The sequence below is a fragment of the Leptosomus discolor genome, chromosome 16 (assembly GCF_034619465.1).
Source record: "Leptosomus discolor isolate bLepDis1 chromosome 16, bLepDis1.hap2, whole genome shotgun sequence".
NCBI classification, from domain to species: Eukaryota; Metazoa; Chordata; class Aves; order Leptosomiformes; family Leptosomidae; genus Leptosomus; species Leptosomus discolor.
Genome location: NC_141406.1, coordinates 15,621,344 through 15,646,127, shown reverse-complemented (window position 1 = coordinate 15,646,127; position 24,784 = coordinate 15,621,344). Strand labels below are relative to the sequence as shown.

At 53.1% G+C, this 24,784-nt stretch overlaps 1 protein-coding gene across 1 annotated transcript in view; it reads right to left on the bottom strand.

Moving 5' to 3' along the window:
- SGSM1 (small G protein signaling modulator 1) overlaps window positions 1-24,784 on the bottom strand; it is a 37,355-nt gene that overhangs the window by 10,269 nt on the left and 2,302 nt on the right. Inside the window, exons 3-19 of the mRNA XM_086474017.1 lie at window positions 22,326-22,489; window positions 22,132-22,216; window positions 21,809-21,944; window positions 19,409-19,664; window positions 17,543-17,660; window positions 16,624-16,753; window positions 14,142-14,217; window positions 9,340-9,502; window positions 8,331-8,483; window positions 7,719-7,786; window positions 7,052-7,197; window positions 6,146-6,277; window positions 5,430-5,554; window positions 4,386-4,448; window positions 3,368-3,435; window positions 2,763-2,926; window positions 2,117-2,246 (exon numbers count right to left, since the gene is read on the bottom strand). Of these exons, the coding sequence (XP_086330143.1) occupies window positions 2,117-2,246; window positions 2,763-2,926; window positions 3,368-3,435; window positions 4,386-4,448; window positions 5,430-5,554; window positions 6,146-6,277; window positions 7,052-7,197; window positions 7,719-7,786; window positions 8,331-8,483; window positions 9,340-9,502; window positions 14,142-14,217; window positions 16,624-16,753; window positions 17,543-17,660; window positions 19,409-19,664; window positions 21,809-21,944; window positions 22,132-22,216; window positions 22,326-22,489 (2,177 nt within the window). The remainder of the gene's footprint in view (window positions 1-2,116; window positions 2,247-2,762; window positions 2,927-3,367; window positions 3,436-4,385; window positions 4,449-5,429; window positions 5,555-6,145; window positions 6,278-7,051; window positions 7,198-7,718; window positions 7,787-8,330; window positions 8,484-9,339; window positions 9,503-14,141; window positions 14,218-16,623; window positions 16,754-17,542; window positions 17,661-19,408; window positions 19,665-21,808; window positions 21,945-22,131; window positions 22,217-22,325; window positions 22,490-24,784) is intronic.

The following is a 24,784-nucleotide window of genomic DNA, read 5'->3' as shown; positions in this document are numbered from 1 at the left end:
AACCAAAGCATAGACGAGAGAGAGCTACCCACTAATTAATACAGTGCCTTCAGCAAGCTGGTCTTAAACTGCTGAGTGCCAGCCAAGGCAGAACACAAACACCCAACCCAGAGAGACTCGAGAGAAGGGGCTGCAACAGGCTGTCACACCAGTGACAAAAACCATGGCTGAAATCAACCACTGCCCCAGGAAGAGCCGATCACTGGAAGGGGAAAACCCCCCATCTCTCAAACATTAGGATCCCATCCAAGATTCAGGAAAGAAGGGAGCATCCAAATCACAAGAGAGGAGGTAAAGATCTTGATGAAGTGGTTGAGAGGGACAGCAGGAGCAAATAGCTCTTCATGTTGTCACTTGCTAAATCCCTGCTAAAACTCAGAAGTGCCACGGCCACGGCCTCAGACCCCGCTCAGGGACTGCCCTGCAAACCGGCCAGGCGCTGGGCCCGTGCCAGCGGAGCATGCAGCCCCAAAAGCCCAGCAGCACCCTGGCTGCTGGCCTGGCCTGGAATAGCCCCTGCCCCTGGGTCTTGGGCCTCCCGGGGAAAAGGCCGTCGCGATGAAGGTGAACTATGGGATGCAGGACAAGATAAATGAAAAATAATCCTATTTACTCCTCCTTGGGAATGAAATCGTGGTAGAAATTCCATCTTCCAGCTGGGAGAGGGCTCCCTCACTTGCCCCTGGTCTCACTGACTCTCCTTGCTTGTGATATTCAATAACTAATACTAGCAAGAAAAATGTTGAAATACTCCTATTTCCCTCATATTGAGCAGGCACTGAGGGGTCAGCGATGGTCAGCAGTGACAGGGGACACCTCTGCAGGAACTGTCAAGTGACAACAGAGGCAAGCAGCAGCACCAGACACAAACGACAGCCACATTACACTGATGCCGAGTGGCCCCCGGAGCGGCAAGGGGAGGTCGGGACGTGATGGGGAGACTCAGAAACCATTTAGGGATCACCACCATCTTGCTTGCAGCTGGAGTCCTCATGATCTTCCCTCTCGCAGCAGCGATGGAGATCACAGAAGCAAGGAATGGATGAAAATTACCATTAATGGCAACTAGAGACACAGAGAGAGGACAAGGGCACAAATGAAAGGCGAGGAAGGAAGAATCCGTAGAGAAGAACGAACTGATGCAGTCCCACCCCCCTCTGGGAAGGTCCACAGGAACTGCGCAGACTTTGATGATGCCAGCTGAGGAGATTACAGCAATTCATTTCACGGAAAATCTGGCCCCCAGCATGGAATTTTAAGGGGTAGATCAAAAGGAAGCTACAGAAAGGAGCGTCTCTATCTGCTATTTTAGCCTCAATCGGATTTTTATCTGACTCACTGAATTGTGTTAGTCAGCTAAAGGCAGCAAGAACTAAGTATAATCTTAACTGATGTTATGGAGGAGTCACAGGAGATGTGATTGCCCCCTTCCAGCCTCAAAAATATAGGAACGAGTTTTTGATCAAATCTCATAGCTTTTTAAAAGCACTCCACATCTACAATGTCCCCAGAGGTCAAAAAATTGTTCTCTGTATCCCACAGAAGAGTGACGACAGATGCGCAGCCACTTCAGCCGAGCACATTGTTCAGATCGTTCACAGACATTAAGAGAGATTTCTGGCTCGGTGAATCCAGGAGCAGCCCCTCCTGCGCCCTGAGAGCTGGGGAGCAAAGACACGGGGGTCAAGCCTGGCAGTACGCAGAGAAGGGCGCTGTAACCTCTCCCCTGCGCTGCAGAAGCAACGCTGAAGGAACACAGCTGGATTTGATGCAGCACTAGCCGAGCTGGCCCGGTGAGAGCAAGAGAAGGATCAGCCCTGGAGGCTTGTGATGGTGAAAAATGACCCCCAAGGAACACGACCAAAGTGAACTTTACGACTGAAATTAGGTGCAAGAACTTTTTTTCCAAGCGTTAAGGCGGTCGTGGCCTGTTCTGCAGCTGCAGAAATGAAGGACCCGGTAGCAAGCGAAAGGTTGAAACAAAAAAATAACCCCCCGACCCCTACATGATGTTGAACAAACGGCAGAACTGTTACAAGCAAAGCCCATTTCTCTGGAAAGAGAGCCACGTGCTGCTCACACCCCCCGATAACCCACCCCCTACCAGCGCACTCACCGAATTCGGACTGCGTCCCCGGGTAGATTATCCTGAAAACATAATCTGTGGCTTCATCATCTTCCTTGTCGGATGCAGACTCGGAGGAGCCCTGGGGACTTCGCTTCCTCAGCTTGGGAAACACCTTCCCCTGGGGGAACAAAACCCGCTCTCCACAAGCCACCCCGCACCTGACCGCCCAGGCTAGCGTGGTCGCCGCCTCGCTTGCCAAACTCCCCCCTAATAACACTTGCTTCGTCAGCCTGGATGATGTTTGCACATTCCTGGTGCTGGAGCAGCCTTTGGGCTGAGGTTTGACTTACAGGGTGAATACCCAACGGCTGTTTGTGCCCAGGGTTAACCCAGGCAGCACGGCCAGGTCCACGAGAACCAAACCCACCACGCCTCACGGCCAGCACTCCCGTACCACCTCCCTTCTGCTTTGCCCACGAGGTTCTGTTTAGCTGGTCAAGGCCACGAGCCAAACCAAGTTGCCATATTTCAAGCCCACCTTCCTTCTTCGTTTCCGGAGGGGGATTGTTTAAAGGGCAGCAGCCCCTAACGTCGGGCAGAGGGTCCTCCCCATCAGCTCTGCTCTGAGACGCTCCACAGGGGAACACCAGCAGTGCCGTGGGCTCAGGAACAAGCCCAGTTTCGGGTTGCCTACCTTTCCCCGCTGCGACCAGAGGGGTGGATCCAGCTGCCCGTGGGGCAGGAGGCCATTCTCCAGGCAGGACAGGAACTGCAGTAAGTGCCCTCCTCTGGGGAACCGCAGCGGGGGCCTCTGAATCCCATCCTGGCTCACCAGGACAACCGTTCCACCGCTGTCTACTATTACCAACAGTGAATGACAGCAGAGAGAAGACAGACATGAATGAGGGAAACATTACCAGTCAAAAATGCAGAGGGCAGGCAAGAAAGCTCAGGGAATTGTCTTTCTGGTATGGAAAAGAAAGACTTTCTTCCTTATTTGGATTCTTCTCTAAGTCCATTACAACTCTGGGGCCCTGGAGAAGCTTTGCCTGGGAGATCACACCCTTGAAAACCACAGAGCATTGCCCTGCAGGGAGCACTCCCCAGCCAAGCACCACAGCCAGGAGCTGGTTTAAAGGTTTTCCTGGAAGCACTTACACAGCAGTGACCACCCAGTGATCGGGACATCCGCCCTGGAGCCGAATCAAACCACCCCCATACAGGCACTCCCCAAAGATCTAATGAAGCAAGTGTGACAGGGTGGTAACACCCTCCAGCAGCCCCCCACTCCGGCCTTACCTTGCTGGTGACAGTGCAAATAGACGATCTCCTCCAGGCGGATAGTCATGGCATAGTCCCAGTACACACTGGGACAGAGAAAGAAAGGAAGTGGTGAGCTTCAGGGATGCAAGAGGCTCTGCTGCTGTTCACATCAGCTCCAGATCCTGCTTCCTCCAGCTATCCTGGCACCATGGGAAGCTACAGAAAGGATGAGGTCCCAGCAGCTACGAAGCCAGCCCAAGTAAGTGACAACATCCCTCCAGAACCAGTAACTGTCCCTGCCACTCCAGCTCAAGCAGGGCAGGTCCAGTCCCACCTGCCCTGGGCTGTTGCTCTACCCTCACAGCATTCCCAGTCATGGACAATGTGCCCATGGATCCTGGCAACTGCAGGGAGGGATGGGGAGCCCTGCAGAGCTGAGGACTCTCCTCTGGATACCCCAGAAAGGACTCCCCACTCTGCTGCAATGCTGGGAGAACCCCAGGAGCAGCCCCGGAGCCCCAAGGGAATGTGCAGTGCAGTCCATGCCTGAGCTGCTGCTCTGCTGAGCTCCCGTCCCCAAGGGAGGGGGAAATAAACCCTCACAACCTGTGGGGTTGGTTTGGGTTTTTTTCAAAGTTGAAAATAGATTTGGTCTCAGTTGCTGCTGTTCAAGAACCACGCTCCCTCAGCACAGGCACCTTGAAGTGACTGATCAAATCTAGAAAATGCTGGAGAGCTGCTGGTCACCAGGTTGGGCAGAGGGCCAGAGAGATGCCAGGAGGAACCGGGGAAGAGGATAACTCCAGCAGACACGTGGCCTCACGCAGGGTTTCATTTCTGTGGAGAGCCTGGCGAAAGCACTGCTCTCTGAGGGCATCAGCATCTAACGACATCCCACTTCTTTGCAATAAAGCAAATTTCCAGATTCTGAGCAGCATTATCTGCCACTTCACAAACATAGTGCTTAAAGTAAAGGCGTTTCAAAACGGGCCATGAAGCCAGTTAAGGACTGGAAGGGGTGCTTAAGAGTCACTCCTCGCAGATTCATACTTACTTTGTCACCTGACTCCTCTCTTCCTTGGTCATGTCTTGACACTGGGAAGTTTTAGAGCTTAGGCTGATGCCCAAGTCAAGAACTCAGAAAAGTGTAGAGACGAAAATAGCATTTAGGGGGAGGCATAACGGAAGGGCCCAGGGGCCAAGAAGAAAGGGGAGATGAAAAGAACACAGGTAAATAAAACCCAAAAAGCTACAATTGAGAATAAACAAAACTGACAAGTCCTCCTGAAGAAGATCTTTACCCTAGGTCAAAGAATCAGTGTCCTAAACACTCCAGCCTCCCTGGAGCGTTTGCTGGTGGAAAGGGATTTTGTTTGCTTTAGTTTCTCAGGCAAACTGGGACCTGGCATGATTCTGTAGTTTGTTAAAAGGTCTGCAGCTACCAAGAGAAATGCCAGCAGCCCAGAAGGCAATCCCAGGCAACAGGGCATGGCAACACACCCTGCCAAGCAGGCTTTAGGCCCCCAGGAGGAACAAGCTCCAGGGACTCGGTTAAATCCAAGAGACTTCGAATACCTGCACGCAGGATCAGCTGCAGCCTGCACTGAAACAGCACCAGAGAACGGCACACACTGTTACCGGGGTGTGATCGCCTGGGAACGGCTCATGTCCCCTCTCCCTGCAGATCCTCTTCCCGTTTATGAGCTCCTCAGCTCCCCAGATTAAAACCACCACGATAAACCTGACAGCGCTGTGCAGCGCGTAGAGCGGGCATTCTCCTGAGGAAATCCCCGAGGGCAGTCAAGGAAACCACTTTCCACCTTCGAGAACCAGCATCCCCCAGTTCCCTTGCTGAACACTTCCCAGCAGAGGTGGCCAACGGCACAGCACCTCACACCACCTCCCGCAGCCCACCTCTCCCACCACCTCAGGCCTCCTTCTCCATCCCTTCCCCCGTTACAGACTCAAGGATGACTGTTTCGCTCTGCAGCCAGTGGGAAAACTCACTGATGGCCTCGGACACCAGATCCAAACTCTGAACCTGGGCAACATTTGCCTCCCCTCTGCCCCGCGCCAGGGCGCACTCGGAGCCAGTCACCTCTTCTCGTAGTCCAGATCCCCCACAGAGCCGTTCATCAGCTGGTTGGGGGTCCACTTCAGCGCCATGATGTCAGCAGTCTGGTGAAGGGACAGATACCCTGGGATTGCCTCCATGTCATCTCGCTTGAGAAGAGAAACACAGGGAGAGTGTGAGCTGGGGAGAGCAGGCTGGAAGACCCCAGAAGCGTGAAGCACCACCTCAGGCTACCCGAGGCTGAGCTGTGCCCTGGAGCACAGTCCCGGACTGTAACACAGCCCCGCCTGGTGCCCCTGCACCCACCTACCCACCAACAGTGAGAAACCCACGGTGGCCCTGCAAAACCTCCCAGCAGAGACAGCAGGACACCTCACCAGCCTGGAAAAGGGCCAAGGGCAGCTGCCCAGCTGAGGCAAACTTAACAGCTCCACCTAAGCAGTTTGCACTTCATTTGTTTGACTACAGTAAGCAGGAAGGGACAGGAGGAGGGTTCTGAGGCCTCTGGCCAAGTGCAAGCAGGGAGAGGAACCTGTTTCTGCTCAGACAGAAGCAGAGCTCTTCCATTCCACTGGGAGAATCCAAGTCACAAGGACCTCAGCAAAACGCAGTCCAGTCCCCACCTTCCCAGATTAAAAATGAGCTTGTGCTTTTCTCCACCAAAGGACAACTTGGGACGGAATTACCTGGCGGGGAGCAGAGCAGCATTTTGAAGCCCAGATGCCCCAGCACATACTTACTGGCTGTACCAGGACGTTGTTCTTGCCGTAGAGAAGCGTGGCTCGGGAATTCTGGTGCAGCGACTCCACGTAGTCCCTGGCAGACAGCGACGGCCGGTCATCCATACTGCCACTGGAATGCCTTTTCTGAATCTGGAAGAGATCCACCTACAAACGTGAGGTGAGCACAGGTGCCTCCCGCTTTCAAAAAGCTTCTCTTGAAGGCTCATTCCCTCCTCACTTATACACTTACGAAAATCACTACTAGAAATCTTTCCCTTTGTGTCACAGAATCACAGAATAGTTTGTGTTGGAAGGGACCTTAAAGATCACCCAGCCCAACCCCCTGCCATGGGCAGGGACACCTCCCACCAGACCAGGTTGCTCCAAGCCCCGTCCAAGCTGGCCTTGAGCACTGCCAGGGAGGGGGCAGCCACAGCTTCTCTGGGCAATCTCTTCCATCACCCTCACAGTGAAGCATTTCTTCCTAACATCTAATCTAAATCCATCCTCTTTCAGTTTGAAACCACTACTGCTCTTCCCATCACTACACTCCCTGACAGAGTCCCTCCTCATCTTTCCTGTAGGCCCCAAAGAGGGGTCTCTAAGAGGATTCCTGGCTCTGGCCAAGCTCACTTCTGTCCTTAGAGAAGCCCCAGGAGTGTGCTTTGTTTGCGATAAATGGAGCAGACTTCAGCTGCCTTTGCTTTTCGTTCATACATCACGTTCTCAAAGGGCAGAGACCCCACGATGCCACGTTGGTCCAGCACACCTGCAGCCCCCATGTTCCCAGCACTCCTGGCTTGAAGGCCTCAAGCAACTGCACTTTTCTGCCTTCTGCCATCAGAGGGCTTCACAGCCCCTTTCAAACAGGGCCTCAACGCCTGGCGAGCGCTGCCCGTGCCCCCCAGGAGGAGGGACACTCACGCAGAGCGCCGGGCGCTTGGTGGGCGAGTCCTGGCGACAGTGGGAGCTGTGGATCCGGTGCCTCTGAACCAGCTCGTCAGCTGAGGGGTCTGTCCAGAAGTGGTCGGCGGTCTTCATCTTCGTGTACTCCAGCGCACAGGGCCCCACTGCGCAGAGAAGAAAACCGCAGCCGTGAGGAAGGTGCCGGCGGTGTTCCAACGGCTGCGGCCACCTCTCGGATCCCCAGCACCTCGGAGCGGGGCGGCAGGACGGTGGGCAGCCAGCCACAGGCTCAGCACACGCTGCTGCACTGTGTAACGGCAGCGAAGAACACAGAGGGGTCGGCCAGGCCCGGCAGCGAGGAGAGAACCCCCTGCCTGATGGTCCCGTGCGGGCCGAGCCCACCGCTGCAGCACCCCGCTGCCCCCCAGACCCGGGTTTATGCCCGTCACTGTTACTGGAGCCTGTGCAAGAAAAGGGAACCCCCAAGCTCAGTCCTGCGACTGTCCCTCTCCATGCACTGCTCAGCACCATCGGCACTCCACAGGGCTACCTGTGTGCCCGGGGCCATTAAGTTTTCTCAAGTTCTTACTAAAAAAACCAACCACATTTCACATCCCAGATTGCAGAACTGGGAACACAGGGTGGGAAAGCAAGCTATCAAAGTAGGGTCAGAGGAAAGTGTTACCCAATAAAGATGCAAGAATTGGCCCATCCACAGGGTCCATCAGGAGAGCTTCTTTCTCATAGTACTTACTAGAAGAAATAACACAGAGCTGAACGCTGTAGCATTTCAACCCCCTGGGACCATAAAATGACAGACAGTGGTTTTAAATCACCATAACGCCCTCCCTCCTCTTTCTGTATCACTCCTTGATGGTGAGAGGGCAAGAAGCCCTTTAACAGGCTCTTTCTGCTCACTGTGAAATTCCTGGGGAACAGATGCCCTCCTGCAGCACATTGCAAGCATCCCCACCTCCTAACAAAACATCCCCAGGACGGGAGATGACACCTCCCCAGGACAGGACACCTCAGCATGCAGTTTCCAGAAGACGAGGACAATCCCTGACAACCCAGCCATGAGCAGAGCAGACGTGGCCTGTCTTTATTTTAGGCAGTGTACGGTGGCCACCAGCAGCGGTGAATCAGAGTCCCTGTGCTGGGCACAGAGAAACACACCTGGCCTGTCCCACCCAGGGACTTCTCTGGCTCACTTGGATGCAGCTCCAGCACCACCAGAAGGGGCAGACGCTGGTAGTGAGTTGGGACGGGCAAATGGTCGGCCTGTGCCAGCACTCACCTGCTGTTTTCTACCAAGTAATGCACGATTTTATCCAAGACCTTTTCAAAGAGGGCTGTGCGGATCCAGAGGTGCTTGATGGCTTGAGGAGACAGGTTGGGCAGCTTCGGCATCTTGCGTACATTCTCTGGGATGCCCTGGACTTGATTTCGCCTTTAGAGGTACAAGGCAAAAGACAACATCATCATCATCATCACCATCATCATCACTGGCTCATCACGGAGCACTGCAGGAGCCCAGGGCACTCACGGCACCTCACGGGGCACGAGGCCAGGGTTTCAGTGGTGCTGCCTGTGGTGGCTCCCCGGGGGATGCCCAGGGAACTGCATGGGGACAGGGCTCTGGAGGCTGCTCCCTTCAGCTGTTCCACCCCCTACTCCAGAAGGCCCACATCTGCATTTGAAAACTGCTTTCACTAAATCAGTTTCCCACTGTAAAGGCACCCTAGGACAAGCCTTTGCCTCAGCAGAGTCCTCTAACCCACACACCTTTTCCACCGGTGCCCGAGGACAGCAGTTCACAAGCAAAGCAGCTTATCTCAGGACAGCCCAAAGATTGCTGCCTCCAGGGAGCTGCTCCATCCATCTCCCTGGTTCCCGTCCAAGGATGAGTAAGCCACTCTCAGACAGAAGTTGAATTACTGCAGGTTCAAGCCCTGCACGTTGAGGCAGACCAAACTGGGTTCCACTTGGCTTAGTGCACTGGTCCATAAACCGTGACAGAGTTCAGGAGCAGACATGCTCAGCTGCCCCTGAAGCATGAGATGAGGGGCAGAGGAAGGAAGACTTGTCCATCCCAGCTTAAACCACAGCTGCAACTCAAGTCTCCGACAAACATGACCAGTTCGGTCAAGATATCGAAAGCCAAGGACAGGACTCTGCTCCACTGAACGAGCAATTCCTCCTGTCGAGGCTCAAGCTGGCCATCGCGATCCACAGCCGTACCCAAACTACACACCCCCACCAAAACACGAGCGACCTGTGGGAGAACAGCAACGCTGGTGCCTTACGCGTTCTCAATGAGCTGCTCCAGGTCTTGCACCTTCTTGCAAAGCTCCTCTGCCAGAGGAAAGCTCTTCCCCACCTTCATAAACAGAGCTGCTATCTTGTTGCTGCGCAGGAATCCTGCCGCCCTCCGCTTCAAGCCGTACAGGACACAGGCTTCCACAGCAGCTGCAACACAGCAAAGCTTTTGGTTACTGAAGCGGCAGGAGAACTCGGAGCTCACGTCACAACAGCCAGTCTCCTGCTGCCTCCATGACCTTACTCCACAGCAGAAACATTTCCCAAGAGGAAACCAGCGCCATGTTCTACCTCTGCCTCAGCAGACAGGAGATTAGGGAACCCAGATGTCTTTTGACCCAAAGCAGCAGGCAACGGTACGGCTTTTCTGCCTGCGGAGTCTTCATTTCTGCTGACCCTACAGAGGCACAATTTTCATTTCACAAAACAGAAGAAGAAAAATTGAGGTTGGTGAAGCCTATTAGAAGTTCGACTAACGTGAATAAAACGATGAGATTGATGGAAGTAAACAGCAGCTGTGGGTGTGCCAAGGTGTAAGTACTTCAGAGCAGCGTGCAGGGTGTGCCTGCTAAAGCAGACCTGAAATCACCTGAGAGGGATTAGTCGGGCAGACTAACGTGTACTCACTTAGGTGACCAACCAACAGCCCAGAGCGACCTTACTAGACTGGCGATGAAACAGGAACGTGCAGCTTTTGGACCACAGAGGTGTCACCTCTGTGCCACCAACAGCGAGCAGCCTGTGCTGAGGTGCCCAGGGAGCAGCCCGGGTTAGGGCTGACGGGAGCGCTTTGCTCGTTCATGAAAACAGAGCAGGCGAAAGGACGCGGCCCGCTGTGCTCGCAGCCCGTGGCTCTGAAAACGCCAGGATCTGGCTCCGCGACGCGATACCCCGAATGCAAACAAATCGATGCTAACGCTGGAAACATCTCAGCGTGCACAGAGGTCGCATCCTGCTTCCAGAGCTGTGCCGGCACGACCGCTGTGACCAGAGCGGCGATCTTCCCAGCAGAGTAGCGACCGGCTCGTGGCGCGGCGGTAATCGCACGGATCAGGAGCTGCCAAGAGCCCGCTCGTGCAGAGTCGCTCAGGTTAAGCCTGTGGGAGCAAAGAGTTTATCTGTGGCTTAACAGCTTGAAGCTAAGCGTGACTGCGCGCTGCCCAGCGACGCACCCGGCTGTGCTCCCCGGGCTAAACGCGTCTGAAACCGCTTCGGGTGACCAGGCTCTCCGGGGCCAGCAGCCCCAGCCAAGCCCGGGGCAGAGAGCAGGCTGTGGCAGTGTCACAGGGCAGGGCGCCAGACTCGGGGTCCCTCTGCAAGCTCAGCGCACCAGTTCCTCTCCTTTCTCTCCAGTGTGCTCACCAGTCCAGCCAACACCATCAATCCACGGGCTAGACGGAAGGATGGGACGCAAAACTCCTCAGGCAACATATTTTAAAGGCAGAGAACATCTCCACCTGGCCTTCAGGAAAATGTCCTCATCAGACATGCAACAGCTAACAGCGCTGCATCTTCTCCAGGCAGGATAATTGCTTCGTTATGCAGATGAACAGGCTGAGGTTCTCCTCACAGGTTTCTTGCAGGTTGCAGAGAAACCAAACAACTCCTTGAAGTTTTCCCTCTGGCCCAGTCTGAGGGATGGGTACGGCTGGAACAGCAAGATTCCACCCTCTAGTGCTGGGACAGTCCAGGTGAGAAGGAGAAAGCTCGGGAGCGAGAGACAGGCACGCTGAGGGTTTCTAAAGCAGCAGAGGAAAAGGGGCACTTTTTTCCACAGAAAATCTCAGCGTTCACACAAATGTTTTCCTGAAAAACCTAAAGGCAACAGAGAACCTGGGGATAAACCACAGGCAACACCAGCAGCTCAGTCTGGCTTCAGAAACCCTCCCGGCTCAGCAGTGACTCTGCTGGCTCCTTGCAGCTGGTATGCAGCAGTGAAGTCCCCGTGCAAGGCTTTGCCCAACTCCCTGCACGGGGCTCGGCCGAAAGGCAGCACCAGGCACTCGCCGACACACAGCGAGTGTCCAGAAAGCACCAGCCGCCTGCCCTCTCCTGCCGGGCTCCCCAGGCGGGCACACAGCGAGCGGGGAGCGACGGGAGCCGGCGATGACTCCACAGAAAGATGCGCACACCCAGGCTCCACGGGCAAGCTGTTTGCCAGAGTCCCCTGGGAGGGCTCAGGATGGATGTCTAGTGTCAAACACAGACTTCTTAAACAGGCTGATCAAAGCACTGGAAAATTACACAGACCCACAGCTCTCCAGGCGATCGATCCGGGTGTGACAAGCTGCTCCCCGCCGAGCCAGCACCCCTCCTTCCCCAGGACCCCGGCGCTGCACAGCAGCCGCGCTGAGCCTTCTCCGCAGCGGCCCAGCAGATGCTGATTCGCCTTTCGCTTGGAAAGGCATTTTTCCCTACAGCTCACCAACTCTGTGGAGACATTTAAAAAGACATTTCACGCAGACCCATCCACATCAGCTCCCAGGGCCGAGAGATGCTCTTGTTATCTCTGCCCTGCTTAGCGCCATGCTCGAGCTCAGCGCCGAGCGGGCCGGGCGGGCGTGCAGCAGCCGAGGTGCTGCGAGACACGTCCTGTGCTAACAGCAGAAAAGCAACGCGTTTGGGCCACCCAGGTCCTGCTCACCCCACACCAGCCATTTGGAGACGCTGGATGGAGACCTTGTCCGTGCTAAATGCAGGGGTAATGGTAGTTTCTTTTTGAACCTTATGATTTTTCAAGCTCAGTTCATAACTTGCTGTCACCGCTGCAAACAGACACTGTGAAGAGATCCTCCCCATCCCTACGGATATAATCTACAGCAGAGACACACGGTGCAGGGGTTCTGTGCAGCTACACCCAGGTAAGGTGGCAGTTTTGATTCTTGGCAAACAACTAAAGACATTTTTGAGATCCTGAAAGCGCTCTGGCCTGTCATGAGTCAAACCACTCAGGGGGTGAGCACGAAGGCAGTCTCAGCAGCGATGTGGACAACAAACCCCTCCGCTCACGCAGGCCCCCAGCCCTGCTGCTGGCTCTCCATCAGCCTCCCAGGGCAGCGCGAACGTGACAGATGCCAACTCGCGTTTGTCTGCTTCGAACCCTTCCCTCGCAGGCAAAACCGGGCAGCTGCCCTTTCCTGCCAGACCACTGGTTTCATCAGAAGGGGTTTGCGGTACACTGGCTACGCAGAGGACGAGGAGGGCTCGATGAGGGGGGCGGCTCTCCCCAGAGGAAAGGGCAGGTCTGCCTAGCCAGAGCCAGGCTCGCAGCACGCTCTGCTTGTTGGGGAAAGAGGTTATTTATAAGCTCACCTGGCTCGCGGAGAGCCACACCACCGAGGAAGGTGCACATACCATTCAAATGAGAGAGCAACAGCAGACAGAGCAGAAGGTGTGGACACCAGAAACCAGTGAAAGTGCAGCAGCATCCATTAAGAAGCCAGAAGGAACCAACGAGCCCTTCGTGCCTGGATGCCTCATCTCCATGTCGCAGGAAGCTATAAATAATTCCAGGCTCCGAAGCCTCGTGCTGCACAGAAAAGCAGAGAATGAGTCACACCTCGAAGTCTGTTCTGCTCTTTCGATGCCATTTGGTCGACAGCATACAAAGGCACACGGGCCTGAAACAAGCATCTGCATGTCTTTTACGCGAGGGCCCAGGAGCAAAGGCAGGAGGCAGCCTCTTTCTTCTCCAAAGCAGAAAAGGAGACCTCGCAGCTCCCTTCTCTTTCCTTTTTATGCCTATGTCTGTGGATGCTACAGTTTTACTCAGCGGTGACAGCGCTGCACGAGCCTTCTCGGAGCAACGTCTTCAAGAGCCAGTGATCATCCCTTCTGTCGTTTTCTTCCCAGCCTCCGAATCAGCGAGCTGCCCTTCAGCTATTTGTGAGCTGAGGAGTGCGGCTCCCCCTCCGCACGCTGCCGGCAGCGTCTGCTCAGCAGCAGCCACACGGCCCCGGCCCGGGCGTGCCGGAAACGCAGCGGACTGTAACTCAGCCAGCGTCTCTGCCGAGAGCGACGGGCCCAGCAAGAGATCAGGCTCCAAACGGGCACAGGCTGCCACCCCCTCACCTGGAAGCCAGTGCTCGTGGTGTCCGAGCAGAGCAGCAGAGAGGTTCCCTGGCAGCTCCAGGGACAACATGGGAGTTTCTTGCTTTGCCCTTTGAAGAAACTCACTCGGCCAAGGACCCTGCGAGGTCCACAGCCCCGTCTCAAGGTCCACAGCCCCATCTCAAGGTCCACAGCCCCATCTCAAGGTCCACAGCCCCATCTCAAGTCCCTGGCAGCAGCAATGCTGAGCAGACACAGCATGAGCACAGTATGAGAGCAGATCTTTCACAAACTCCATTCTTCAGCAGCCTCCAGCCTTTCTCCTCCTGCATGCAGGCAGACTGAAGACTCCTCTCCATAAATTCATCTTCCATAATAGCAAAGAAATATTTGGACTTGACAGACTTTCTGTTGAATCAATTCTCAAGGGAATTAAAAATAAAAGATTATTTCTAGTATTCCTTAAGTGACTGCACACACTGCCAACATCCCTCCCTCTTCTGACACATCTCAATATATTTTAAGCACAGAGCAAGACCTCAGGGACTCAGACCGCTGCCAGAACGACTCATCCTCTGGCACCAACCACCTCCCCAGCCCCAGCACGACACCCCAGAGCTGGAGTGTGCCCCGAGGAAACACACCGACCACAGCCTCAGCGCCAGGGGGAGGAAAGCCCAACATGAAGAGGGTGCTCCAGCCCCCAGTTCATCTCAACAACCCCCCACCAGAGACTCACCACAGAAGGAGATGATGTGGCTGCTGTCCTCATGCACAAACTTCCTCGTGACTGCCTCCTCCATGATCTGCTTCACCTGTCGAACAGAGGCCCAGTTAGAGAAAACGCTGAATTTCAGCCACAGACCAGAGTGAGGAGAGCTGTGTCGGAGTGGGGGCGAGATGCTCCGCTTGCCTCGTGTCTGTAAGGAAACCCCCTCTGCTCGCTGACTTTTCTAACCACCCCTAACAGCACGTGAGGGTCTCACAGAGAATCACTGCAGCTTTGCTTGCTGAGCATCACCAGCTATTTCAAAAAGTCAGGTATAAAAAAAAAAAAAGCGTTGTTTTGTTTTTGAGAAACTTCCAAGTGGTAAAACTATGAGCACAGAATTAACTGCGGGAATCAACCATCATTTAGACAAAAGACATCTTAGTAAAGGTAATCAAATCTGGTATTTAATGCTTTTACAGTATTGTTATGTTCTTTCATTTCATGGGGATTTGACAAGTTTCAGGTGACATGGCTGTCCCAAACAACTGTAACTACCGCTGCTCACCTGGCACGTGGAATGCTGTTTGCACAACAAGGCCATCAGGCTGCCCTCCGACTGACTGCGTCTCTACTGCTCGCGGCAGGCTACCAGCACTCACTTCAGTGCAGTTCATTGAAAGGAAGCTGCCATGTAGCTTGCACATCAGGGGCACAATTAGGGGAAGAAGATAAATAGGAACCTACATAAATTAGGAGCGTAATTTTTGCTGATACATGATGGGAAGACAGACCTGCCGGGTTAAGCAGGCTGCAGAGAACAGACTCCAGCCTTGGAGAAGCTCCCAGGATTGCCTAGCTACTCCGCAGCAGCAGCTCAGAGGAGCCTGAGGAGTCAAGGACTATCAGAGCAAGAAATCCAAGCACCCCAGCACTGCTGCTCTTCCACCAGTACCTGCCGCTGCCAGCACGACGCTGCCCAGCTCTCCTCCTCCCACCGAGAGCACCCCTTTCGCAGGATACAGCCCCCTCAGACCCATTTCGGAGATAGGGCGGGGTCACCCACAGGGTTGGGGAAATACTACTGGGGGCGCTCCGACTTGCAGGGTTGGATCCCGCATGGAAAGCCCTCAAAGCTGGAAGATGTGGGGGAACACGGCCCTGTGATCAGGGCAGGGCAGAGCAGGGAACACAGAGCAGCTCCGAGAGCTGCCTCGGCCCTCAAGCAGCGTCATCCCCACTTGCCCCCGCGCCTCTGTGGGATGCAGGAGCTGCACAGGGGAGATGTGGAGTTTAGCGCTGGGGGAGGTTTGAGCCCGGCTCAGGCAGCGCTGGGGCAGCGGGGGTGGTTAATGAAGGAGGCAGCCCCAGTTGATGGGCCCGTGAACCGCCCTAGCTCCGCCAGCCGACGGCTTCCTCAACACCGTGCCCGCCCCAGCCTCGCCGGCTGAGCCCTGCCGGCTCGCACCAGCAGGCCAGAGGATCTGCCATCCCTCTGCCTGTCCCCCCCGCATCGCCCCACAGCCCTGAGAGGAACACGGCAGGCAGACCCCAGCGGTCCTGCTCCCCGGGTGCCATGCCTCTTACAGCCAGCCTGTCCTGCCCTGCTCGGAGCGGCGGTGACTTCCCCCCGCAGCTGTCACCCTAATCCTGCTGAAATCAGCAAAAGCCCAGCTGAATGTTTGGTCCTTAAATATGCAGTTCCAAACTGGTTCTCCTAAATACAGCACTGCCAGCATGCCCGGATCTCAGCTCCTAGCACCGCTAGAACATCTCGCTTTTCACTCTTTGGTTTCAGAAAACGCAGGGGAAAGGGTTCACAGTGCAGGGATGTGGGCGTCAGAGAGGCTCTGCTTATCAAGATGTTCTCTCCAAAGGCACAGGAAAGAGGGAAAAACAGCAGGTCAAGACTTGGCCAAACAAACCTTGCATGTATGAGAGACTTTTAATGGCATCACTTGGGGAATTAAAACTCCTTCGCAAGATATGATCAAGGTCAGTTATGCACCGCTAACAGCTCCATAAAGGAAATCCTTTTACGACTATGGATTAAGTAAAAAGTCATATCTAAAGCCAAAAGTATCTCCCTGCTTGTCAAAGCAATCAGGTCAGCTCCCAGCGCTGCTCTGCTCCGACGTGCTGGGTGACTACCAGAGCCTGCTCGTGAGCCCAGGGGGAGCAGGGCTCGCGCAGTGATTTCACCTGTACCCTGGCAGCTCCGAGGAGCTGACAGTGAGTCAGGAACTAGGGAACATCACTGAGACGTGGACCTCGGGACTCGGAATTCCCCTCGGCACAGCACGATACAGCTCCTGCAGCTCCTACATCCCGACTCTGCGCTTGAGGCAGCAACTCCAGCTGCAGGAATGCCTCGGGCGCGGAGGGCTCTGCTCCCAGAGACCCACAAAAAAGCTCCTTCTTCTACCTCAGTGCTTTATTGGGGCAAGTGGCCAAAACCAGCAGCTGTCCTTTATCAGGGCACCTTCCAGCAAGGCGAGGCCAGCAAGCCCACCATTTCATTATGCCCCACGTACAGTTTTGCCTCCGGTGCTGAGCACCACAGAAGGGGGCTGCTGCAGTCCTTGTTCAGGCTTCGTGGCTCCAGCAGTGTTTTATTTTGAACTTCAACCACAGAAGGAACACTGAAACAGAAATGGGGACAGAGCAAGTACCAGCAACAGGACAGGAGCCCCTCCCTTCCATTTGCTGCGTTACAGCGAGGCGTACCCCTCGACCTTGGCTGCAGCGGTGAATTAGAGACGGGCAGCAGCACACACCTCTTGTCCACCACAACCAGGTGCACACCAAAACAGAGTTCCTCCTTTCCCTCCACCTCCAACAAAGACATGCCAATCCAGAGAATCGTAAAATAGTTTGGGCTGGAAGGGACCTTTAGAAGCCATCTAGTCCACCCCCCCTGCAGCGAGCAGGGACATCTTGAGCCAGACCAGGTTCCCTCCCTTTGAAACCCTGGCTGGCCCAAGAACCATCACTGATCACCCCCTCGTTGCAGACCTGGCAGAGAGGTCCGGTGGCGCACGCCTTGAGGCCCTCAGGGATTCCCCAAAACTAGGCTCCCCGGCAGGTTGAGCTGCCTTCATCCAGACAGCTCACGGCCCTCACCCGGCCAGGCTGAGCTTCCTCTGTCAGCGGGTCACGGGCATTTCTTTCTCACATATCCAACTGATCGACTAGAAAATGATGAACACACAGATACAAAACGTACTCTCGTGGCAACGCTGGCATTTTCTGTATTTTAAACCCCCCCAAATACACTTGAGAATCAATGCACATAGTTACACAGTTACCAGCTCCTGATTCAACCAGAAGAACACATGCAAATTTAAGCAGTATATTCAAATATTTGTCAGTCACCTCTTGCACAAGCTGTCGTCTCGCTGCTCCGGTGCAAGGCCCGCAGTCACACCTACCGCAGGACCTCCTGCTGCGGGGCAGGGGCCATCTGGTTACTCAGTGCCTGCGGAGCCACCAGCACAGCGGGATGCTGGCTCTGGCCAGGCACCTTGGTGCCAACACAGCACAACCAACCTGCGCTCTCAAGGCACACACAAAAAAAACCTTCCAAGAGACACAGTTTAGTGGAAAATTACTCATTAAAAGGAAAAAAAAACCCCAACAATGCACTGTATTGATGGAGGTTATCACACTAAACAAAACAAATCAAAGATATCTAAAGGAAGAGGAGTGGGAAGGGCATTGCAACAGGGGCATCGCCTGACGTGAAGGGCTAGAGCAGAAAGGGAGCAGCTCTACAACAAACAACCCCAACAGGTCGGGGCCAGACAGATAGATGTGGTCTGGTAACAGAACGCAAGCGTTATACCGAGAAGGTTTTCAAGCAAAACAATCTTACATTTGCCCATAAATGGACATGGCTGGCATCTGTAGGACAGCTGCAGGCCAGAGAACCCCAAAACTCTCGGCAGGTCTCCTACGCTGTTGCCTGCAGACCCCGAAGCACTCTCCCACCCAGACCCCAGCCCCTCCACAGCCATCGGGGAATCACAAATGCCGCCGCAGCAGCAGCCATCTGCCACGGTGCTCCCGGGGCCTCTCCTGAAAGTGAAGCTGGGTTGTGACACTGTGGGGATGAAGAACGCCAGCTAACCCACGTTTGGCTCGCTCCACAGAGAAGCCTTGAACAGCCTCTGAACATGCTGCATTCCAGCATTTTCATGTTAATTCTCATATTGTAGCCAGAACAATCTCAACAGATGAAGCTGCCTGCTCTTTATCTAAAGCCAGTCTAAGGAAAATGAGATGTTTGCTTTTTCTTTTATTAGAACGGAAATTAAAACAGCAGCTAATAATTTAGCTGTAGGTAAACTCGAGAGGAATATCATAAAGTATTCCACAATAAAAACACTTCTCCTGGCTCCAGCGGTGAGCACAGGACAAGTCAGCCCTGCTCTGGGAGAGTAGGGTCACAGGGACACCCCACAACACGGTGCCCACCCAAACTCAACAGCATCAAGTGCAGTTCCAAAAATACAACAGGTGACAGGCCAGTCTGGACACAACCACCAACGCCTGAGCAAGTGAGCCAGTCCCTCTCTGCTTCATGTGCACGTCTGAATTACAAGGAAAGGAATTTTTTTTCCTCCTTGCCCCGTCTCCAAAGCCGGATCCAAGGCATTGAGAAGAGTCTTTGGGTTACGGCATTCATCACGAGTATCAGGAATCCTGGTGCACCCACTTCAGACCAGAGATTTGAGCTTGCACCCCTGTACCTCCAGTGAGGCTCCTCATTCCAGAGGTCTCAGCCTCTCCTTCGGTTCCCCTCGGCCTGGCCAGCTCCATTGCTGCCGAAACATTGCTATTAAAATTTTGTTTGACTAACCGCTTTTTTCACCCCCTTCAAAAATGAAAACAAACCCTTACCTATCCGACAACGCCCAGACCCCAAATGAGGGACGCAGGCTTAGATCTCTCTGCCACAAAATTCCCAGGGTTAAGCTTCATCTCAAAGTCCAATTTTCCCGTAACAGAGCTTCACAGCCGTACCCAGCCCCAGCTGTCATTTCTACTGGTGGAGCAAGCCAAACATTGCAGCAGTTACGATAACCACCGAGGTGCAGAGATCTGGAGCAAATCAATAACTCTGGGTTTAATTAGTTTAAGGCAATATTGACTCACAACTCTGTTTTACCTGGCTGGATTTTTTCAGGCAAGTCACCATACAACCTGTACTCAAGATTATTCAGTGATGTTTACAGTCACAGTTTTCCCTGCCACGCTTCTTGCCAAGCCTTTGCGGGTTATTAAGGCTCTGGTACCGAAGCACACCATCTCCCATATCTCTGGCCGCGCTCGTAACCCTGGGGAATTGTTCACAGCGAGCCAGACGCAGAGTCCCCAGCGTGTTCCTCTGCCCAGTCCCGTCCCAAGGTGAAGCTCGGTCACTTGGCCAAAAGGGCTGCAGAACAGCAAGCTCCCTGCAACCCGGCTGCGGCGATGCTCCCAGGCGTGGGCCTCCTCGCTAGACCCAGCCTCGGGGGCGCTGGAGGCAGGACCCTGGCAGACTCCTCCTCTCTGGTAGGGAGACACGCAGGTAACCGAGCAGCGAGGCCGACAGCCGGGTGCTCAGACTCCTTTGCCCCCTCCAACAGGGGGAAGCAGCCAGATACCAAAGCACATAGGGCCAGGGCAACGGGAGAGCAGACCCAGGTCTGATTTCAGCCCTTGTAGTGGGACTTCCCACAGAGTCACTTCATATAAATAAAAGCTACAATAAAATAAATGCCTCCAGTGACTGAGCTGGTCTCTGCAGAAGTACGTTTTTAGAGGCTGCTATCGATCTGGTTTGGTCAGGAACAGTCAGACCTTCTGCTGAATGTTCATGTCACCCACATCCTGAAAACAAAATATTTACAGTAAAGAATACGGTGGAAATTAAGATGTGTTCTGCTACCTCTGAACATCCACTGCTGCACAGGATGTCAAGGATTTGGGTGAGATGAGATGATGCACCACCAGAGCCAGGCAGCTGCACTGTCTGTATCCTCTCAAAACCCACCTTGCTCAGGAGGGCAACCAAGCACCGGCTACGGTGGTGCCAGCCAAAGCTGTTCTGCTCACCAGCAGCACTGCAAGAGCTCTGAAAAACCCTGGCAGATATGGGAGGAGCCTTGGAAATCCCTCCTCCTTCCCACCTCTTTTTGACAGACTGCAGGAAGATGACTCCTCTCCCAAGTAAATATGCAGGGAATCAGAAAGAGCATCCCAATAAGCATCCAGCACAAACAAGCGCCATGCTCAGGATCTACATTGTCACTCAAGTCCCCTTGCTAAATCTCAACGCATTTCTCTTCCATGAACTTGTTTAATCTGCTGTTCTACATGTTAAAAGAAAAAAACCCCAAACCTAAACAAAACCAAACCAAACCAACCAACCAAAACCCCCCCACATTGATGATACAGGCTTTAAGCTTGGTTTGCTTTTGTATGTTCGCTTTTCAAACTCTTTTATGAGCTGGTGTTTTCTCATTCTCATTGCAGTCTTTACATGCTGCTTTGATGATGTGTTTGGAAGTTAATTCTAGTACTTAAAAATCCCTACACTGGACAGTTTTAAGACTCAACTTGACAGGGTGCTGGGTCATATCACTGAAACTGTATTTTTACCTTGAAAGGCTGGACTAGATGATCCTTGAGGTCCCTTCCAACCCGGGATTCTATGATTCTGATTCATTTTACATGTCAGTTTTGGTGCACCAAGTCCACATGGGCAGTCCTTGATGTAATCTGAGCGTTTCTTTATTTGCTTCTCCGAATCAAGGTCTCTTTCCAGGAACAAGCTCTGGTTAAGCTCCAGAGGAAACAGTTTCCCACACACTGCGGAAGACTTGTCCACGTAACGCTACAGCATTATCACTTCTCGAGTACCACAAAATGCTCAAGCACCACTCAGCGAAGCAGACACAACCTAAGACAACCCAAGGCACGTTTGCATTTGCAAGGACAAACACGATTCCCTCGCGCCGCAGCTCCAGCAGTCACACCGCAGGGCTTGGCCACCGGCTCGCCCGGCTGACGTCCCCCAGCAGAGCCGCCAGGCTGGTTGCTGTCTCCGGCTCTCAGGCTGCCTCGTACCAGCCGTGGTGCAGTGTTCAAGGCAAAGCAAGTGCAGAATCTCCATTCAGCTCTCGGACCAAGCCATTACCCCAAACCCCACGTCCTCTACTTCTGGACTGTCCACTCCGGTGCCCACAGAAGTCTCTGTGGGGCACAGCGCGCTGGGGATGGTGCATAGAAAAACCAGTACCTTCAATCACCGTCTGTGCTGCAGCTAAAAGCCTCTTTTCCAGCTAAAGCAGAATTTCTCGGTCCATTACCTCTCACAAACCAGATTTATCTTTTCATTTGAAAATTAAACGTCTGCCTACTGCCTGTCTTGTTGCTACAACATCCTTTTTTAGCAGACTTGTTGATAAAACTCACATTACCAAAACCAATGTTGCAAGATGCAGTTTCTTATCTTTCCACCAACAAACAACCTGATTATTCCAAGAGCAGGTGCCAGGCAGACGTTTCCAGCACCATCACAAGTGGCAGTCGAGGTCTGCCACGTACCTGAGGGTTTACTAGCTGACCACAAAATAATTCCAGCCAGTTAAAATACTGCCAGTTTCAAAGCACATGCACTATTTACACCCAGAGACTTCCAGGGTTCTCACCAGCCATTTCAACGGACCAGTGGAACACGTGGGCCCCTGGCACGGCGGGAGGACAGCCCAGGGCCGGCCCTCACCGCACCGTGCCCTCCACAGACACTTGCCTGGAAAGCCGTTCGGCAGCTCCGTGTTCTTGCTGCTGCGGAGCCATTGATCGCAATCCTGCCAACTGAGACCTCTGGCTTTTCTAAAAGTCTCATTTAATTATTTATCACCGCTGACTAAATAAAACATGGCACTTTCTGCAGCTGGGTTATCACCCACATGACACACGTGGGATGCCCAGGCCAGCCAGCAGACCCTCCCCAGGAACCACGTGTGCTCACGGCAGGGAACTGGGCTGCGGCTCCTCGAGGGGTAAGGAGGAAGGAGGTGTTAACGCATACAAACTCGCAATATTTGGACAGTTTGCTGGGAAAGAAATCAAGAAGACGTTAAGCAGAAGGGTCCACAATGTGACATTGTACCCTGGGGGAAACAGGAACGACCCCAGTGATGCTGACAGTATTTTGCACCAGACTTCCCCCATAGGGCAGCAACTGCTGGCCAAAAACCCGCAGGCACACCACTAACGTTACGATCACGCTATCGCTGGTTCTGTCCCTGTTGCGCTTGTCAAACAAATCTCCACGCCATCTGTTGGCGCTGCGGGGACCGCTAGCTGGAAGATGCTCAATAAAGACACTGCAACATTTCAGGAAAAACTTTAGTCATTTCTCTGTTTTCAACGCCTGACCTCAAAGCTTTATCCTGTTTTGTTCCACACCCATCACACCACAAACCTGCTTTCCCCCCGCCCCCGAAGTGCTAAACGTTACCCTGACAAGCATTTTGGGTTCAATTAGCCAACATGACAAAGACTGACACCATTTGCACCGAAACCAGCTGCAACTTCCAGCCCCGAATTGCTTTGAAGTCCTGAATCTGTGCAAAACCTGGTATTTCCATGGCAACAGCCAGGACGCCACAAGGAGAAGAGGATGACATTTTGGCAGCAGCAAGGAGAGGCTGGGTGGGGAGGAAGGAGGCTCCTCTGGCATACAGATCTCATCTCCCTGAATGCCAAGAAGGAAGATGAAGGGAGGAGGAAAGCAGCACAAAACCTGTTCTGGGTATGAAAGATCAAGCCAGGCGTTTCTGGAGTATGAGAGCACTTCTGCACACCACTGCTTTTATCTTCAAAAGGAGAGAAAATGGTCCCCAGCGATTAGTAATACTCTTTCAGAACAGATCGATGCAGGCAATCGAGAAATGCTGCATTAAAGCAGTCTGTTTACTTTTGATACAGGAATATTTGAAAAGGGCTGACCCGGGTGCTTGAGAGACATCAGACGGTCCCTCTCCAAATAGCAGCTTTCATTACAAACCTGCAGCTTATCATCCTCATCTTCATTTTGCCTGAACAGTTTTGACAGCCACACAGAGGCCTTATTTTTAAAATTGGTCTTGAGAACACTGAAAGCTACCAGCATTAATTTTTCAAATCCTAATAACGTTAAATTAATTTACAATTTTCTACCAATCCAGAATGAAATAGCTGGCATCGACACCCACAGTCTGATATTTTGAAGCCTCAGGCACACGTACACGCTCCAGAAAAACAAACCCAAGCTGCAAAAACACTGTTCCTACCAGCCACTCTGTGTTCCTTAGCCACGAACTAGACAGCACGGCTGCGCAGCGGGGGCGCATCGTTGAAAGGGTGGGAGGAAGAGAGACTGACTGTTGTCCCTACGATACGTGCTGATGGGATTAGTCAACAGCTACACGGTGATGACCACCCAGGCTATTAAAGAATAAGCAATATATCCGATAGAAGACTGCGGGACACCAGCACGTGAGCAGGCTGTGGTCAATCAACAGCAGTTTTTACAAAAATTCCAAGAACAGGCAGCAAAACGTTCAATACAGGCACAGCAGTTATTGAGGAGTAAAAGACTTAAAGCTACTTGCTGAGTGGCAAGCTAAATATAAACGAAGTTTTTGCAGAATAAACAAGACAACTGTTTACTTTCATATTCCATTCAGCTTTTCACACAACTCATTTTCCAGGCACAGCCTGTATTTCACGGGCAGCACCTGCTTCCCCACCCAGTCTCGTAGGCAAGGCGATTACCTGGAGATAGTCAAAAACCTACCCCAGGATTCTCCTTTATTAAAAATCAAACTTGCAAAAGAAGAGGAGGAGCACGGGTTGAGAGAAGAGTATTTTTAGTTGAAAATCCAACACCCTTTTAAATCTGGATATTTCAGGCTCTGGGTCTTTAAATAAGCCTCATTCCATCTGATAAAAGCTCTAAAACACTCAGAGAAGATTTGGTTATGCTTCCTATCGTGCATAACAGGAAACAGGATTCCTCAGAAAGTCATACTTCCCTTGCAGTCTGCTGACAAATAGTCAATTTTGCAGCTTTCAGGAGTAGTTTGATTTATTATGACCATATGGAAGGAAGGAAAAAAAAAACCAGCACAACTCATTTCAACCTGTAAATCTACTGCGGAGCAGGACTTCTTAAAATAAAAATGCACTAACCATGGCAACAACCAAATATCGAGGTCCATTTGCTCGCTGCAGTGCTTTGGGTAATTTCGATTTACTGTTTATCCACTTCCTCTAATCAGGGCCTGTCTTCACAGTGCTTTGTTCATTCAGTTATCGCACCAGGACGATGGATACGGCGTGGCTGCCCAAGCATGACCCGTGGCCGTCCCCAGTCTCAGGGGAGCTCACTCGCACTTGAGGACCCCAGCAGATCACACAGAGCCATGGCCGAAGCAAAACCAGACGTGGTCTAATGAAATGAGAATGCACAGTTTTGTGAAAGGTAAAAATTCCAGGGGAGGGGGGAGATTTCTGCAGTTAGCCCTTTCTACTACACCTCAGAGTCTGCACAAGCTCCCGCCTTAACCAGAAGTCGGTCGAGGAGAGGAAGAAAAAACAGAAGCATGAGCAAAACAGGCCTAATGAGCAGGGAGCAA